This window comes from Prinia subflava, chromosome 2, assembly GCF_021018805.1.
Source record: "Prinia subflava isolate CZ2003 ecotype Zambia chromosome 2, Cam_Psub_1.2, whole genome shotgun sequence".
NCBI classification, from domain to species: domain Eukaryota; kingdom Metazoa; phylum Chordata; class Aves; order Passeriformes; family Cisticolidae; genus Prinia; species Prinia subflava.
In genome coordinates this window covers 67,243,114-67,263,255 of record NC_086248.1, presented here as the reverse complement: position 1 = coordinate 67,263,255, position 20,142 = coordinate 67,243,114, and the positions used below count along the sequence as shown (strand labels likewise).

General features: G+C 40.3%; 1 protein-coding gene across 1 annotated transcript in view; it reads right to left on the bottom strand.

Moving 5' to 3' along the window:
- UST (uronyl 2-sulfotransferase) overlaps positions 1 to 20,142 on the bottom strand; it is a 151,193-nt gene that overhangs the window by 23,489 nt on the left and 107,562 nt on the right. Inside the window, exons 6-7 of the mRNA XM_063390366.1 lie at positions 10,296 to 10,393; positions 7,993 to 8,150 (exon numbers count right to left, since the gene is read on the bottom strand). Coding sequence (XP_063246436.1) covers positions 7,993 to 8,150; positions 10,296 to 10,393 — 256 coding nt within the window. The remainder of the gene's footprint in view (positions 1 to 7,992; positions 8,151 to 10,295; positions 10,394 to 20,142) is intronic.

Here is a 20,142-nt window from a genome sequence, read left to right as displayed (position 1 = left end):
GGTTTTCCCTTTTGACACTAGGAACAAGAAATATTTAAAAGATGCATTGGGGAATCAACTTCAGATGAGCAGGAGCACACTTACAAACCCTAACATCTTTAGTGACTGATACGCTCATTACATAAACATGACTGTTGTTTGGAGATATCAGCATCAAGCCTTCAAAATGTTCTCCTGATATACATTAAAAAAATACACACGAATTCTTGATGTGTGAGGTGTAAGGGCTTGTTTGACTGGTCCCCTGGGATTAGAACATCAATAAGTTTTGTTTTGACTGTAACACAGTATGAAATTACATTTTTGCAGGTTTAATCGAAAGCCCATCGATAGATCTGATGAAAGGAAACTGAATGCAAGCGACATACTAGGTGGGATGAAACACAAAATCTGTGGGCTGAAGTCTTGGAATTGCACTAAAAGATGAAGATGATGCATTAGGTGGTCTCAGTGTTCATAATCGTACAGACATACAGAAACTTTAGAACGGGGAAACTCTGTTAGAGAGGTTCAGATGAGCATGCAAAAAAGTAAAATTTGTTTGGCTTCAGGTAAACAGGCTTCACCCTACCACTTGATGGGAAAGAGAAATCTGAAAAAGCTGGAGAAGATGAATAGGAAAAAGGTAGCAGACTGCAGAGCACAAGCTTGGTATAGGCATGTATTTCAGCTCACAGAAAGAAAACATTAGGTAATTCTACAAATCATACTCAGCCTATCTCTACAATACATTGAAATTCGTCAGAGCCAGTCTATGAGCTCGTGTGCCCAGAAACTTTACTAGAAGAGGAACTTTAGATCTAGGTTCTTCAAACAATGATTTAAGGGAACATGGACTTCACCTTCCACTACAACTGATTCTGAGCAGAGCCTTTACAAATTCAACTCCTGTGAAAATCAAAGCCTACAATAAGGATTTAAAAAATCAGTACAGTAATAAACAAGAAGAAAAACTATATCCTTCTTTGTCACAATCAGGGGTGAGATCTGGAAGGCAGCAAACATCCTTGAATGCCAGAAGCGGTGGGAAGGGGAACTATGGATCAACAGTAGCCTCATTCCTCATTTCTCCAGTTCATGAACCACACCCGTGATCCTGGCCTGCCAACAGGAAATATGTAAATGTCTCACCTGATCTGAATGATTTTTGCTGGTGCTGCTGTACTTACCAGGTCAACCAGTGCTCTTGACTCCAGGAGAATGCAGAGCTGCAGCAATGTGTTTGGCAAATGGACATGGAAATCCTGCTTCCCTGCTCTGCAGGCTCAGGGAGCAGATTCACCCAGACCGTGAGCCAATGGTGGGTCAGGCTGTCAGCTGCCCCACTTTTTGTCTCGAAATGCTACTCATTTGAGGCCACAAGATATATCTATAGGCAACTGCTCTGCTCTGTCACTATGCACGTATGACCTAACTCAGTCTAACAAGTACATGCTAGCAAGGACAAGTAAATACACAGGACTTGAGCCTGGATGTGCACAAGCTCCATGTGGGTTGGAAAGCCATACCAAACTCGCTTGCTACACCTTTGCTCCTGATCACATTTTAGCAATGAGACTGATATTATCTTGGACAAATCTTTTGGTGTCACAGTTATGGTTTTCATGCCACACACCTTCCTCAGCAGAACAGGAGCCACAGCTGTTGTAAGCTGTCAAGCTTTGCTTCAGAACTCACCACAGAGAAGTTTTGTCTCTGAGACAAACCTTCCAAAGGCCTAGTGGCTCTTTTGAAAAACAGAGTCACAAGGAAGCCCAGAAGTGCTCAAATCCTTCCAAGACCTCCTATTCTTAAAACTGCTTAGCTTATTCACAGTAAGATTTCAAATCTCTGAATACAGAACATTTTTTAATGGGATTGAAAAAGAGAGAATACTGTCATTGACTATCCTTATCACTCACTGGTCTATCCACTAACTTCATGGTATCCTGGATCAGGCAGTCTGGTTTTCGTCCCTGCTCTCCAAACCTCGTATTTTCATGGCTGAAGAGCTAGAAAATGTATTTACAGCTTTTGATAGTACCTTGTATTTTCTAAAACAAACCAAGGAACAGATTAGTTGTGCAGAATGTCCTAGATGCTATCGACCTAATAAAAAAGAAATGTCCTCAGGGATATGCACTGTGACTCTGCCTCTTTCCCCGCCTGTCTTGCACACAGAGAAAAGAGAACTTGTTTTACAAGAAACAAAAGTATAATTAAACACCTTTCCTAGATCTTAAACTGCTTGTTTTAGCATTCACATTGTTTTATAGTGTTCTTGTATGCAATATTGAAAGTTGCGGCTTCAAAGGGAGAAGCAGGGTCTGTTCACGCGTTCTATTTTCAGACCAGGATGCTGGGTGAGCAGCAATCGCCACCCGGGCGGATGGAACGCCGCGGCCAGCCCGGGAGCGCCGCACGCACACACGGGCGGATGGCCCCACCTGCCGGGCAGAGCCGCTCTGCTCACGCACGGCTCGCCCCACACCACAGCTGCCAATGCGCTACGCAGTGGAACACAGGTGCTGCACTTCCCAGCTCCAGCCTCATGTTTGACCTCCACGTGAAACCTAGAATCTTCCTCTTCTGTAGAAAACTGTCATAGTCAGGGCTTCCTGTTCAAAGTATTACTTAGGGAAACAACACTCTTCTATCTAGAGTGCCAGGCAAAAGAAAAGACAGCATATTTGGAGTCCTCAAAGATTTAAACGTTTGAATGTGTTTAAAATTTTAGAAGTAATGCAAAAAATCCACAAAAAAACCCCACCACAAAACCCCCTCGGTATTTAAATTAAAACTGATCCATGCTGACTCTATTCTCTCATCAAGAATGCAGGTGCTTGTAGGAGAGAGAAGCGTTGGGCACTTCAGCACAGGAGATGAGCCAGTGTATTCCCTTTCCACAGTCACAACCCTCTCCAGAAAGTACAGCTCACAAGAAGCCAGCAGACTAAGGAGCCTCATATAATTTGTCCCAATTTCTTCTTTCCTTTCATTTTGTGCTGAACAAGGGTAGAATATAAGATGATACAATGATCACAATTTAAAGACAATGCACAAAAAGCACTGCCTCCTTCCACCAGTCTCATGATCATTTCTTACTCAAAGATTTTGCTCTTGGAGGTGGTGCCTGTAAACACATTCGCTACAGTTTCTCAGAGGGAAAACTCCCTTGGTTCCTGAACTTTTCCAAATGCACAGCGTCTGAACCACCTGCAGGCACGTCCCACCTTCAGTGCCAGCCTGGGCCAGGAGTGAATCTTCAGCACAGCACCAAGACTGCCGACCTTGATTTCACCCTTTTCCTAACTCCACCAAAAATGCTCTGCTTCTCAGGACCACAGCTCTCAATAAAGACATATGGCAGCATCTCTCTCCTTACAGTGTTTAAAGAGAAGGGGAAACTTGTGAATAGAAAATGTCAAGACTGTATCATATGAACGCAGCGGATTTAGAAAACAAGAAGGTTTATATCACCTGGGATAATACTACTACTACAGATTAAAACATTCCCTGTAAATGCAATTCTTATGGGAATCAAATTTCCATTGCATTTGAAAATTTTTTTTACAGTTTACCTAAACAATATATTTTTTTCCAGCTGACAGTGTGAATTATTTCACTGCACTCAATAAAATTCACTGCCTGAAAAGCCTGAAGTCAGTCTTCTTGTAGAATAAGACCTATACATTCTCCAGGCTAAATGCACCTTTCAGGAAACAAAGGAGGTTTTTCCTGGTATTGGGAAAAAGTGTTTTTATAGGGCTTCTGGTGCCAAAGAAAATTTATGAACTCCTGCAGAGAGGTGTGAGGATAGGGCTCATTTCTGAGGTGATAAAAAACCATTTTATTACCTATTGTTTTATACTGGATGCTGTTAACTTTTACCCCATGCCACAGAAGTTGACAAGACAGAAGAAAACTCTGTTTTGCTGAGTATTGTACATATTTTTTGCCTTTTAAAAACACCAAAGGTCTGAAACCCACATATGCCCATTTCAAAAGAAACTGTGTAAGAATTCTCTGTGTTCTGGCTACCAGCCAGGTTACAGAAGTGAAGTATACCCAGCAAAAGTGAACAGGACTGACCAACTCTTTTTTTCCTTTAGCTCCTGAGAGTGAGAAGAGATTTTACATGTCAAGTTTTGTTTATAAGTATTTCAGGCCTTTTGAACAGTTAAAGAATATTTTCAAATTTTGCAATAAATATAATTTAAAGCTCTGCAGTTGGATCTTATCTGCTTCAATGCTGGTGAAAAATGACAAAATTCTGAGCAAATTTTACTGTGTTAGCAAAGAAAGCTATTAAACACAAATATATCTCTTTAAAATTTATTCTACCCATCTATTCATCCACTATTGATTTCACTATCTATCTGCTGCCCCCATTCCTGCCCTTTTAATTTCTTGTCAAAGCCAGTTCGGCTGTCAAGACAAGACAAGTTTGTAACTTTGGACAAGATAGACATCAACAATGGAGTCCTTTTACAATTCTTCACTTGGTATTAGCATTAAAATCATGCTTAATTTTAAAGAGAGAGGGGAGAGACAGAAAAACAGGAAGCCCGTAGCTTCAAAGTGCTGTACAAGATAAAACCAGATTGATTCCAATGAAAACCTCAGCACCACAAAGAGCTTACACATTTTGTTACACGTGGTTATAAAACACGCAAGTCAAAGTATCTGGCAGATAGAATAGCTGCATGCAACCTATTTGTTAACACAATGAAGGAAGTTATCCTCCTAGTGTCCTCTGACATTAAAATTTTCTGTCATGCTGAACTGCAAAGTTTTTTTAACATTTTACCTTTCTTCACAGTTTCCTTCTGCCAGCTTATATCAGACAAATCATTAGCATCAACAGAAAAGCACTCAAGTCATACTGCTTTAAGCAGTTACCTGTGCCATTAGGTATACAGATAGACAATAGCTCTCTGATGAAAATGTCACTCTATCTTATCAGATCATAGTGTCACAGTTTTAATGAACTGCTTCAGAACAACACAGAAAAACATCTTTGAAGATAAAACAACTACAGGCTTTGTTTTCTCTTAAGAGAATATTGAGCAAGAGTTTCTTGATAAATGCTATTATAGTGCTTCAGATGAGAAATTTTACCACAGACACAGAAGAAACAGAGAACTTTGAATATGGCCTGCACAGTTCAAAGGAACAGAGATGAGAAAAAGTTTCTAGATTTCCTGATCTCTGTATTACCAACCTATCATGAAGGTTTCCAATACTAAGAAGTTTGCTTAAATGAGAGCTACAGTGATGTGGTGACAACCCAAAGCACCTGTAATGAGCAAGGAGAGTCCCAACTTCAGGAAGAAGGGGTTTAACCCACAACTCCTGCAGATGTATCTTAAATGCACATGTGATTTTATGGGTTTGATAACATCAGGCATTTCGCTTCCTACAGCAGGAAGGTGCTTTCAATGTGGTTTAGCACTCAACTGATGGTGGTGGGACAGCAATCATCTGTTTCCTACTGTGATTTCTAATCTATGTAATCCACTAAAGCAACACTGGATTGAAATTGTCATCTTCAGCTACTTTTTGCTTCAAGGCAGCTCAACAAATCCAGTTTCTGAACTGCCTCTAATCCAGAACTGCTTGTTGCAGCAGAGTCTGGTGCAGATATTCACACACCTGGAAGTGAATCACCTTTCTGTGCACATCCTTCACCATGTTTTCCTCATCTTGTTATATTCAGCTGACAAAAGATAAATTCTAGAGAAACTTTCCTTCTTTATGTGGAAAGAGGAAAGACTGCCATAAGAGAATCTCAAGTGGAGCAACAGGTCAGCAGACAATACTTTAAACTGTATAGATTCAACCTATACAAGCATTAGTTGCAACAAAAGGTCAGTTTTGGCCCAAGTCATCTGCTGCTTTGTGGGACCACCACACAGCTGGCAGAACATGTCTTCTTCCAAGCACCTCATGATGCAACAGCAGAGGGTGTTGCAGATCAGGTCTAAGATGCCCTGAGGAGAACAGTGTAGGATTTCTTACACACTGCTTGAACATATTTTTATTTTTCTCATTTATTCTCTTTTTTTTTTTTCTTTTGTAAGCATTAGCACTAACTCAGAAATAACCAGAAAATAATTATGATAGGAAAAAACCCTCAAAGATATACATGTATGAAAAGAGGAGAGGGTTAACACAAGGAAACTGTTTTCTTACTTATATGCCCAGTCAATAAGCAAATGGGAAAGATAAAATAAAGGTTTAATCCACCTAGGGAATATTGACAGAAAGTGGTGAATCTTTAGACATGGCACAAGACCCATCTTTCACAAGAATTCCCAGAGGAAATCTCTGTCCTATAACAGGAGATCAAATTTCCTGCAGATACTGGAAAATACACAGCGAGGAGAAAGATTACCCAGCACTTAATGATTCTGGCAGATTGCTTATTTCCCCCCTGACAATTTCTGGGGCACCCTGATGAAAATCAAAACCCTGCATGCTGCTTATTAGCTTCACCCACAGTAAAAAGTGAAAATACATGGTGCACAGAACAGCTGTAGAAGTCATATAAATTCAAACAAAACTCTCATGGCAGAGAGAGCATATCCTTGATCCCCCTGCCTTTTGTCTAACATGCCTATGGGGAGACCTTTGAGACCAACTTGTGCAAGCCTTTAGGATGACTTCCACATACTACAAACATAGGTATTTTAAATTTTTAATTATAAAGACCAGGGAAATACCTGATCCCAAAGTGGGCTGCTCTTATGCCAGTCCAATGCTCTCCTTATGTCTGTTACTAAGCAAAATCGCTCTATGGCTGGACGTGGCACCATAAAGTGACACTCCCACCCTTCCACAGAGCTGCCTTAACTGCCTGATTGCAAGCAGACAATGACAAGCATGTTCAGAGAAGGAATGCCATCCTTTCCCTAGAACCCGTATCACAGCTAAATACAGAATTTCCAAAGGTGCACCTCAGAAGAAGGTTTGGTGGGCAGCCACACATAAATCCCGGTTATGGCCAGAAACCCATAATGTCTCCAAAGTGACTGACTTCTGTAATAGCTGCTCTCAGTCAGAAGGCAGCCATCAGCTGCATGCATTACAAACCAAATTCCATCTTTGTTCCATGTGCTTTGAATATACAGCTTGGTACAAAACACACATATTAATGGCTGTAGGCATTTCACACTGACACAAAAGCAACCAAATCACAGAGCAAGAAGGGAAGTGTCACCCCTGCTTGGTGCACACAGTGTTGATGGGCCTGTCAAATGTATGCAAGACCTCAATTCTGCTGGAATGACATGCACAGCCCTCCAGAAGCATCACATTTATTTTTAGGCATAGGACCCAAGAGTGCCTTTTAAAGAAGTCAGCAATAAATAAGTGTTGGAAGGATGGATTGATGTAGAGAACCCTTTCAGACTGACCATGGGGCACAAATAAGGGGTAGACTGAGGGCTCTCAATTTTTATTTCTCTACTCCAGACTCCTAACTCTTTTTCCTCAGCATGCTTTGTATTGGAAGTGATGTAAATGCACATTCTTATTTGTATTTTACCTAAACTCAGCTCAACTGAAGGTTCATTTCATTTCAACTCATAGGTGAGACTGAGGGAAAATAAATAACCTGCTCCTGGACAATGTCCAAAGTGTCCAGCTCTCCAAACTATTTCTTGAAGGTTTATTTAAGTACATATTGCTGACACCATTTTGACAATATATTGACAGTATTATCTGAGAATTGAGTTTGACACAATTAAAAGAAAAAGAAGCCACTCCAGTGGAAAATGGGAAGCTTTCTGGCATATGGAAAGATCACTGAGCAATAAGTTCTTGCAAGGAAAGAAAACCATACAGTAACATTAAAGATAAAAGTGTGATAAAATGTGACCTTTTGTTATCACCAAATCTGCTCCCTAACAGGGAGATAAACATCTTCATTGACTGAACAAGAAAGAAACACACGCCATGCAGATTTAGCTTAAGTTTCTGTAAAAATAGCTTTTTAATGGAAAAAGTTACCTGGATTTTTGTAGATGCTAAGCACATCCTTGAAATAATGAGGTAAGAATCTTTCTAGTAAAAGCAGCACATCCTCCAACTCCTCCAGAATGCCCACAAGCAGAAAATTTTCATTAACGTTCAGTTTTGCTCTTTCAAGGGCCCACTCACCAGGCTCCCTGTATGAAATTGATGGGGGAAGACAGAGGAGGAAAAAAGAAAAGTTTAAATATGCATTTACTTCTCAAATTCAAGCTAAGAACACAAGTGAATAAAAAAAATATTCAGTGCTATACTTAGAACAAAAAAGACCCCCCCACCAAACCCAAGTAGCTTACTGACCTTTTCCACGCAACATCTAAAATTGGATTGGCATGTAAAAACAGGATCACATTAAAAGGAGGCTAATCACTGTGTGAAAGTACTCCATTCTGGAGATATCTTTTGCCAAGTTGTTTATAAGCTCAAACTTGTGAACTTTGGTATTTCAGCTTGGAAGCACAACCCATCTGATGGGAGGAATGACTGCCCTTGGTGTTGGAAGGTGCTGAGGGGTGGTGGTGTCCCCGAACTGCGTCAGGAGAACAGCTAGGACCAACCACTGCTTGCTGTTACTTGGCAAATCCTATGCAGGACACCACCATTTTACACCTTGTCCTTCATTTTAACATTTGCCAAAGTCTCCAGGAGCTTCCCTTACCCTGTGATTATCCCTGGTTACCCTGCAGCTTAGCTAAAGGATTTGCATTTTCTTTGCTGTGACTAATACTGGTTTTGAAAAACAGTTTAGGGTTCTTCTATCTTTTCTCCCAGGGGGAGAAACTGGCAGGACTTCACAACATCTTTACACTTCTCTGTTTCACAAAAGCACAATGTAGTTGGACAACCATATGAATACTAAATCCCTTAAAATAATTCATATTGGTTATGTTCTGGGAGCAGCAGCCATCATTCATACTGACACGGGATATAATGCCATGTCCCAAGATAAAGGAAATCAGTTGTGCACACTGGCTGGGAGTGGCTGTAAATCACACCCCTGACTTCATTAGGTTATTGTGGACCCTATGCCACAGTGAATTTAGCATTTGTCTGAAGCTCTTTCTGTGTCATGTAGAAAAGCTTACTACTTTGCTCTCCTACTAGAGCAGACTTGTAGCAGGTTTTTCACGCTCTACCACGTTTTATGCACTGATCCGTTTTCTGGAAAAGCAAAGTGTCCTAACAAACACTATGAGCCTCCTGTTTGCAGCTCCTTATCAGACTAAGAAGTAGCTGAAGGAAGTGCAAGGGCATGACAGGATCCAAATCTACAACAAGGTACAAAACAGTACTTCAGTATACTGCTTGGGAACCTCACAGAGATGTTTTGTGAAAGTATTCAGGCGTGTGACTGTTGTTAATGGGATTACTCATGCATGCAGGTTAAATGTGCAATCATAAGCATTTGCAAGTAAGGCCAAAATATGTTAAAAAAAAAAAAAGGTGTAATGAAAATGAAGTCATTAGCCTGTTTTGTAATGAAAATGAAGTCATTCATCTGTTTTGTTTCTTATACATAACTTCACTTAAGCAAAAAAAAAAAAAAAGGCACGATTTTACAACATAGACAGAGATTAAGACAGAAGAAGTAACACATTTTCACTTGTTATTACAAGAAGTATAGATTTTGAAAGCAATTCTGGAAAGTGTGTAGTTGTTTCATTATGGAGATGGCTGAATAATACAGAAACAGAATATCTTCAAGTTGAATGCACCTAATGAAGAACATTTGTTACCAACAAAAGTATTTAAAATCAAGAAAGTATTTAAAATTATTCCAATATTATTGCATTAAGAATTTATTACAGTATCAGTAATACAGCAATATTAGAATGGCACACATGTTAAAAATGAGGTAGCACAATTAAAGCAGTACAAGGCTGCATTTTACAGTTTTAAGCATGAATACGGTTTCATACATGGACACAGAAACCTGTATTCCTCATATAGACCTGATACAAGCATCTGAGCAAATCAAAAACATATATTACAAAATTACAGTGCAGATAAAAGGAGTATCCCAGGAAAAAAAATCTACATAAGTACATTCATATTTGATGAATTATTCATGCTATAAATTAAGAAGGAAGAATAGTGCTACATTTGCAGTGCCCTCCTTACTTCAAAATATATGCATGCAGTTACCACATACAGTGCTACATTCCTTGTACTTTCATTTTTCTCTTGTACTTCAAATAATGTCACCTCTTTATTATCAATTTCTGACAAAATGTTGGCAATAGCTATTGCTGAACAAATTGAAATACCTTGCATATATTTACCTGCATCTTGGATGCTGTCCACAGAAATATGGTATGATGTAAAATAACTTGGGATTAGAACATTCAGGATAGTTTTCAAGGATACATACATTAATGTCCTGTGGGAGACGAAAGAAAAAAAACAAAACAAAACTGTATTTAAAAAAAAATACTGTATTTTCCTTTCTCTATTAACAACTGTTTTCTTCATCTCATTTTTTTTATAGTCATCTCAGGGTCAAAGAATTATGCTGAGGCTATAACAAATATCTTAGAAGTCATCCATGGGTCCATTTATCTACTTCTTAATATCAGCAATGGAAACAAGAAGTTACTTTGTCCTAGAATGCACAAAGGAATTTTTTCCTCCTTCCTGCAAATCCCACAATTATTATACTGAGATTACTGTATGAGTCAAAGTCGGACACATTAATCAACTTTCATACTGTGTAACGTTTAAAATATTCAGAAGATTATTTTCAGGCCCTTCTTTCCTCTAAATACACCCTGGAGGAAACCTGAAGTAGCCACAATAAATAAAATTGAGACAACAATTGTTACCTGTCCCCTTCTTATTTTTTTTTAGTTCTGCTGCATTAAATGACTGGAATGAAGAAATATAAGCTGTAATTTCTACATCTCACTCAATATTAGAACATACATCACTTTTGGTAACCATTCTGTAAATTTCTCAGATTTTCAGAACTGAACTGTGCAAAGGCTACTGAGAAAAGGGATTATTAGAAAGTATTAATCATTTTGATGAAATATCATTCATCTAATTAGAAGCTATTTATCATTTTTCAAAGACTAGGCACAGCTACTGAACCCTGAGGAACTGTATTCCATTTATAGCTTTACTCCAGCACAATAATAAACACGTGGGATTGAATTCCATCATCCTTATCTAATCTGACACGGCCTTACTCTGCAAGCAGACACACCCACTCCACAGACAGAAAGGGCAAAAAATGGGTGAGACAACAAAAGCGAGGATGGAGAGCTCTCACCTTTGCAGAATCAATCTTCGTTGTTATTTAGATATGTGCTCTCACAATGCTATAGGTACTACACATATCAATACCAAACCAACAACTAAAACCCCCCATATTTTATCAAGTAAATAAAATGTGATAGACAACATTCCACAAGACGATGTGTTTGGCAGCATGGAAGACATGGACAACATCCTCTGCTCTCCCAGGGAAGGGCAGGGTCCAGGCCTCCAGCCACAGCACCTGAGGCCTCATCAGAGAAAAGCTCTTCCCAGACCTTCAGTCCTCTCACCTAACTTCATTAGAGCCCCATTTGGGGCTGTAAGCCTTTCAAAGCACATTTCTGATTCCTATTCTGTCTCACAGTTATGTGAATCCAACTTTACAAGCACACCAGAAGACCCTGGGCTAGGAAGTAAATCACATGGTGAGGAACCATTAAAGAAAACAACATAAAAATTGCCAGCTGGGATACAAACAATCCATTTCCCCTGCTCCCCACAGTACATTCAGGGCTTGCCTTAAATACATACCAGAAGATTTATGGTCAAGACCTGAATTTTGACATTAAAGGCTCTGAGCTGAAGCTAACCAGCCCTCCATTCTCCATGCTATGATTACTGAGAAATCTTACTGTGGATGTGGATTGCACAAGCTATGTGTTTCTCTTATCCCAATAGGGTTTTTTAACATGAATTACAAATTGCACTTCTTTAAAGGCTTATTGTGCTTTTACTATAGAGACCACCAGAGATGTTTTCAGTGATATACATTTTTTGCTTTCATAAGAATCTGAAGACCTGCAACGAATTAATAAATTGCTTGGTTTTTAAAAAATCTGAAATATTGCCCTGAAAAGACTTTAAATTATGTCCAATCTGGCTTGCACTTGATAGACAGATTAGATGGAGGGTGGGTAGATTACCTACATAAGACTTAGAAACCTGTAGCAACACCCAACTAAGACCATTCTCTCTTCTCTCACTCTCATACAAAGGCGAATGGACATTAGCTCCCAACAGAGAAACATAGCATTTGTTTGCAAGAATAAAGAATATTGTGAGTCAGAAAATGTTCCCTGAGATGAGTATCAATACCCAACACAAGAGCGTAACCAGGACCTTCTTCTAATTGTGAAAACAGTATTTGATTCACATGGCCAGAGAAATATCTGTACAATAAAAGCAATGTAAATTCATGTGGAAAATCCTGCAGCTTTAAAAAGTATACAGCTGATACTAACTCAAAAGGAGATTTTCAGAGTCCTTTTTAGGGTAAACAGATGTAGGATTACTGAAACCACCAGGCTGGCTCTAAATCCAGTCTTCTCCACTCCTTGTTGATAACTCAAGGTTTAAGATACATGCCAGGTGAGCTTTCATACAAACCTACAATCTTTTGCCAGACAAGGACATGCACTTCACCTTCCTGACACCAGAAGCACCAGGCTTTTGCCACAGCAGAAGAACTGCCCCTTCCCAGGCTTTGTTTACCACCACTGCTGTGATCTGTATTCCAGCTGCTGGAGTGTCCTTGTGCATTTGCAGTACCTGCTCACTCCATGAGACGTGAAATCAGTTTTCAGCCAAAAAGCGAGTGAAAGAAAGGTCAGCCTGGGGTGTGCTAGTCATTACAAAACTTAAACACACCTACAGGAAGATGCTTTTTTGTGCTAGTGGCACTCAGGAATTTGTTTTTTTCTGAGCATGGAAAGCCAAGGTGAAACGCCATTATTCTAGGCAGTGTTACTCTGCTATCCTAAGCAACATTAACTGACCCACATCTCCCAGTAAGAACATGCTTTCTCAGCAGAACACAGATCGTTCAGGGCAGAAATGTTTCTATGTGAGACAAATTTGCAAGGTGACACATCACAGCCTTGCTCATTTAAATCACTGGAGGAGCCTTGTAAAAAATTATTTTAACACAGCCTGGAAAGATACAGAAGGAAACACACAGAGCTACTTTGATCATAACTTTTCACAATAAAGAAAGCAGTATTTTACTTTATTCCTCAGCTCCTGGCTACAATTCATATCATTCACATCCCACTGGGCTTGTGTCTTCAACAGGGCAGTGGGAGGCCTGGGAATCAGCCCTGAGGCTCCAAGTAACAACAGAAACTGTCTTTCTTTTAAATAGTACTGTATTTTTCTACTCATGTAACAATTTTGTCTGAAAAATAAAACTGGTAATTTCTGCTTCCTTCTTCTGTAAAACTGTCCTTGAAACAGAAATCACAACATGACTTAATCCTTTAATCTGTCAATGAGTCAGTCTACTGATCTATCAGAAATATATCAAAGGTGCATTTTTAATGTTTTTATGAGAAATAGTGATAAACTATTTAACTTGCCATAGTGAGCTCATATGTGCTATAAGAGGAAGTCAGCACCTGATTGAAAATATTTCATAGAATCATTGAGTCACGACGTTTGGAAGAAACCTTCAAGATCATCTAGTTCAACAGTTAACCCAGCACCACCATAACCACCCCTAAACCAAATCTCCAAGTGCCACACCCAGATGCCTCTCGAACGTTTCCAGAGATGGTGACTCCATCATTTCCCATTTCATTATTCCAATGTCTAATACCTCTTTCAGTGAACTTTTGTTTTTCTAACATCTAATCTGAACCTCCTGATGCAACTGAGGGACATTGCCCATCATCCTTTAATTTCCTCCTCATCAAAACTCCTTTCAGGTAGCTGTAGAGAGTGAAGGGCTACAAAATTCCTTAGAGAATTTTAATGCCATCACAAAAAGAGCAAACTTTTAAGTGTTCTTTTGTAGAGCAATAAGCAATTTACTGAGGTTCATGTCTTATGACAAACTTGTACTGTACCATATACAAAAAGATGTAACACAAGATTTGAGAACTTTTTTCTTCCTAATTCAGATTCCTAAGAGTACTACAAAAATAGTAGCTTGTTTTTTATGCAATAGAGGGAATGCCAAAAAAAAAAAAAAAAATTTTGGTTTCAAGGCATTCCCTATTTTTTAATTATCAGTATCTCAACGAAAAATTACAGAAACACCACATTGTGCTCAGGATGCATTACAAATATTAGTAGCCCTGATAATTTAAAATAAGGAATCATAACTCAAATACACTCATGCATTGCAAATAATTTCCATTCCATTTCCATCTGTTCATCTATGGAAAACCACAAAAATATCCTTTCTCTCACAATCAAAACAAAAATACACATCCTCTTTCTATGCCCTGTCCCTGTGAGATACCACAACTTCTGTGAAACCAGGAGACCTTGCTCACAGCCCATGCTCCTTCAGTCCGAAGGGTGGAGGTGTGGAGGTGTGTCAGCAGCAACCTAAATTTCAAGTTTTTATAAAAGGAAATAAAATAAAATGATGTGGAAAACCAGTGACTGAGCCCAGTCTACAGTGACCTCTCCTGCTTACAAGGCTGTTCTTCATACACCACCACAGTCAGCAGTGCAGTCTAGTCCTCATTGTTGCCAGCCAAGGAAAATTCTTCCACTCTCCTGAGAGCCACCGAGAATCCTCTGGCAGCTTGTGAAGTGTTTTCTCACATAGTTGGTGTTTGTAAAGAGGTCAAACTGACCATTACATCCTGAGGACGTCTCACCATATGAACTAAACACAGCCACGCTAAAAAATCCCCAACACAACTCCCAAACTTCTCTGGCCCCAGCTAGGGAGCTCTGGGTGGCCTTAGAGTGCTTGGAAACAAAATGTAAACGTGATGTCTCAGAAAAGGGCTGGTGAGTACAAATACGGCATGAAAGAAGGAAAAGCACAACTTCCTACTTTGGAAGGCTGCAGAAGGACTGAAAAGTCAAATTATCGTTGGCATGAAGGCTTCCAAGTATAAATGTAACACAACTTAGTAAATCTTATTCAGGAGCACAAATTACTTACACATTTTAATGAAACACAAGATGCAATGCAACACATTTTTAACCCTAGTTAGAGAGAGTTTTACTTCACCAGGTGATATTTAATGTTTCTATTCAATTTCAATCAAGTATTTGGATAACTAGAGCTGGACTAGAGCAAGACGACTTCTTTTTTTCAAATATATCTGGTATCTGTGCATCTATGCCAACAGCACTGGCAGCAGATTGCTGGGGGGTGGGCAGGTGCTGGGCCCTGCTTCCCAAATCAGCATTGCCAACATAGACAAAGCCAAATGTTTCCCATCCTTGTGCTGCTGTGGTACTGAGGCCCTCCAAGGTGGGCTGCCAGGTGGGGTGGACTGTGCCAAACTGTGTGGGATGATTTTCCTCTGGAGATGACAGCAAGCTGGACAAGTTTATTGGGACACCAGTGGCAGGCTGCAGAGTGACCAGTGGACATCTTGGGGAGAAGCTCCACAAGATGGCAGAGCAGATCCAGCTAACCCTAAAAAGCAGGGTTTCAGTCCCCAGACGTCCCCCTGCACCAGCTGTGATAGCCTCACTTCTGTGAGGCTTGGTCAGCCCAAAGAGCAACAGAAACCCTTTTCTGTTCCTCCTCCACTGCGTTCTGGTCCTCTACCAGAAGGATGAACACAAGGCTGGCTCACGTTAATGCTACCACAGCACTCCAGCTGCACAGGGCGACACAGGCCACAGTGGATGGCTTCAGTCACTACATGAACTTCTTTTACAGCCTCCCTTGGGCATCCACCCTCTATTGTCTGGGGTCCTCCATGGACTGCAGGTGGATCCCTGCTTCACTGTGATCTCCATGGGCTGCAGGGTGATCTCAGCTCTGCTGTAACACCTCCTCCCCCTCCTTCTGCATCGACCTCAGTGTCTGCAGAGCTGTTCCCCTCATATAGTGCACTCTTCTCCAGCTGCAATTACTCCTGTGCAGAAACTTCTTTCCCCTCTTAAACAGATTATCCCAGAGGCACTACCATCATCACTGAAGAACTCAACTTTGGCCAGCTGTGGACCCATCACAGAGTTGGCTGGCATTGGCTCCACTGGACATGGCAGAAGTTTCTGGCAGCTTCTCACAGAAGCCACCCCTGTAGCCCCTCTGCCCCGCAGTCCCTCACCACTGCTACCAAAAGCTTGCTGTGCAAACTCAGTATATTTTTGTAGAGGATAATTCTGGGGTTTCTTTGAATTGACTTTCCAATTTCTTCTGGCAAAATGCATATTTTTACTTTCCTGCCCCCCCCACCACATAAGTAAATAGGCTGCCAAGTTTAATTCCCACTTTATTTTGCCTGGGCTAATTTGCCTGGACTCTTTTGCCTGGGCTAACTTGCCTGACTTTTCAGCCAACAATGTATTAAGCTTTTCTTTTTGGCATCTTAACAAGTGAAGCGGCAGCTAACACAACAGCATCTTCTATTAACCATCTACATTTTCATTAAGTGCAGACATAAGTTATTCATTCATGTACAAATTTTGCGGGCATTGACATAGTAAAAGTGAACTATGCCCACACTGCTATTATTTAGATATGACAAACACGACATACATTTGTACATCACTATTTTCTAACTTCAAATTATGTACAACATCAACAAAATACATAGGTGACTATATTTTTCCCTTTTCTGTGATCAGAAATCATGTTAGTAATTTGTCAATGATAAGTTTTACCAGTAAGAATGGAATCGCTTCATAGTTGTAAGCAGATACCTCATCATATAATTCTTTTCTATTGCTCTTGTATTTTTCACCTCAAACCAGTATGGGAAATAGATTTTTAAAAAATCGAAAGAAATTGCCAAAACCAGGGTGAGCGGCTGCCAGCTGGAAGCAGTGTGTAAGCATTAAATAACCATCCTGTTACAGAGGGCACAGATCCAGGGAAGTCCAAAAATGAAGATCATTATATGGTAATCAAGAATGAATCCCACTGGCAACTAACAGCAGGGAGACAGTACATCTGCAATTCTGTTTACTAACACTTCTTCAAAAAACAACCTGGAAAATTTGTCTGCTTGGGTGACGAGCTTTAATAAAACCAATTAGGGATGGCATATATTCAATTTTGCAAATGCCAAGTAGGAAATACCCACCACCTCAAGGACTTTTCAGCCCTCCCTAATGGAGGGCACGTGGACTCTAGCAAATTGATGCCTATGACAAAAGCAGCAATTCATAGAATAGTTTGGGCTGGAAGAGACCTTAAGATCCCCTTGTTCCAAACTCCCTGGCAAGGCAGGAACACCCTTCCACTTTGATGTCCATCAAAGCCCTACCCAGTCTCACTTCCCTTGACCTGCTGGCCACACTGCTTTTGGTGCAGTGCAGGATACAATTGGCTTTCTGGGCTGTAGGTGCACATTTGGCTCATGTCTAGCCTCTGATCTACCAGCACCCCCAAATCCTCCTCCTCCTCCCCAGGGCTGCTCTCCATCTGTTCAAGCCCCAGCCTGTACTGATACAGAGGTGTTGCCTTGACTCAGGTGCAGGACCTTGTACTTGGCCTTGTTGAACTTGAAGTTCACAAGGGTCCCCTTCTTGAGCTTGTCCAGGTGCCTCTGGATAGCATCTCTTCCCTCCAGTGTGTCAACCACACCACACAGCTCGGTGTCATCAGCAGACTTGCTGGGGGTGTGCTCGATCCCACTTTCAGTGACACCAACAAAGATGTCAAACGGTGCCAGTCCCAATACTGACCCCAAGGAATACCACTTGCCACTGGTCTCCACTTGGACACTGAGCCACTGACTGCAACTCTGAGTGTGACCATCCAGCCAATTCCTTAACGACCAACTAATCCATCCATCAAATCCACATCTCTCCAGTTTAGAGATGAGAACGTTGAGTGGGACAGTGTCAAATGCTTTGCATAAATCAACAAATATATCCAGCAATTTATGCTCATGAAAGATAGTTCTAGAGCACAGTCAAAGTTAATTTCTGACAGGCAACAGCCTCAGCCTGGAGCTGACAGTGGACAGAGATGGGTGGGTGAGGGTGCTCCTGGTAGGGTGGTCTCACCACAGCTGGCAATGCAGGGCAGCCATGGCTGCTCCTGTCCCAGCAAGAAAGGCTGCTACAGAAGACTCATGTTGTTGAGAAGTATTTTAGCCCAACCTTTCCTAAAGGAGAAGCAAGTTTATCTATCCTAGGTTACTATTTGTCCAATCTGTTAAAAAAACAAAGTTTATATCCACTCTAATTCGTAGCAATGCTTTACTGCTCCTACTCTACTGTCAGGAAACCTTTACTAGTATCTGATACAAAACCACCCTAATGTCATTCAGAAAACTGCTTTGTCTTGATCTCCGTGAACTCAAGGAATAGCTGCAGGACATCTGCTTCATAGCACACTTTTATTCACCTGAGGATTTATATTTTCCTATAGCAATTTATTTTTAAGACCATCTTCTGGACTCTTCAATTTTTCAGAAGTCTTTAAGCAGAACAGTTTTTAACTTAGGTTTTTTCAGTAAAACAGAAAAGACCCTGCCAGTGTCTTAGTAAACTCTCACTGAACAAGGTAGTCATGAAGGGAATTAAGGAATCATTTCACATTTCTGGAACCCAGCATCTTTTGTTTACCTTGAAATGCTCTATGCCAGAAACCACTTGTGCTAAAACATTAAAAAAAAACCAAACTGGAGGAGATACACAGGAAATCATCATGTAACACAGTGGATCATCACCTCTCTAATACACCACTCTTTTAATGTTAAAAGCATCAATGTTCAGCCAAGTTCACTGTAATACTAGACTCCGTGACCTGTATTAACAGCAAGTCCTGCTCACAATTGAGCAGCAATATGCACGATCAGATTATGCAGAATGAAAAATCATGTAATGAGAAAAACCACAGGACATGACAGAGTCATAGAATGGTTTGGATTGGAAAGGAAGCTGAAGAGCATCTAGCTCCAACCACCCTGCAGGGACACTTTCCACTACATCAGGTTGTTCACATACAGAAAAGGGCTCTCTAGAAAGTGCACAAGTCAGGAAAAACAGTCTTGAACTGAAGTGACTGTCAAAGACACTTTAGAAAAAAATGGACAAAATAAACAGAAGATTTCCAGAACCTAGCTAGTATTAGACAACACTGTAATGAAGAACACAATCAGCAAGGCGAAGAACCAGCTACAGCAGAAAAGCCTCTCTATCTTGCAACAGGTCTTTAATCCAGTCACTAAAGATGTGATAAACATCCTCTGTTCCCAGTAAAAAAAAAAAAGGGGGGGGGGAGGGGAAGAGAAGATGGGATGATTAAGGGATAGAAAGCTAAAGACAGGAATAAAATAGCTGGTTTTCTTGGTGAAATGAGACATTGGGTAAGGTTGCACAGCATCTTGCTGAGACAACTTTTGAGAATAACAAAGAAAGGTTAACAGTGAAGTAGCAAATTTTTCAGGGAACATTAATGGGAGCAGATAAAAAATCTGACCTCCAGGAGATACAGAAGGACTCTACAATGCTGAAAGACATTTGGCATTAAAAACTATAAATCCTTACAAGAGGATACTCTGGATGTCAAGGATATAACTGGATTCAAAAAGAAAAACCCAGATCATCGAAAGAATAGCAACAGCAATAACAAAATAGAAATTATACATTTATAGAAGAGAGATCTGTCAAGGGCTATTAAACACACATATGGCAGCAATGTCTGTTGGTAAGCTGAAGGGCCTAATGCACGAAGTTCACACTTCCACATATAACACAATATCATCTGCACAGGTACCAAGGAATTTAAATGTTTCAGAATATCACATTTCCTACAATACAGAAAAGCCTATTTTAACAGTGACACATTTCTGTAGTTCACATTTTTCTCCCATTTTCTTTCCTAGGTCAAACATTCCCATTCCTTTAAAGCCTGAATGGATACACAGAAATTATACTCAGCAGATTTTAGCCCAAACCTCAAAAATGCTTATATTAACAGAAACACATTTAAGTTCT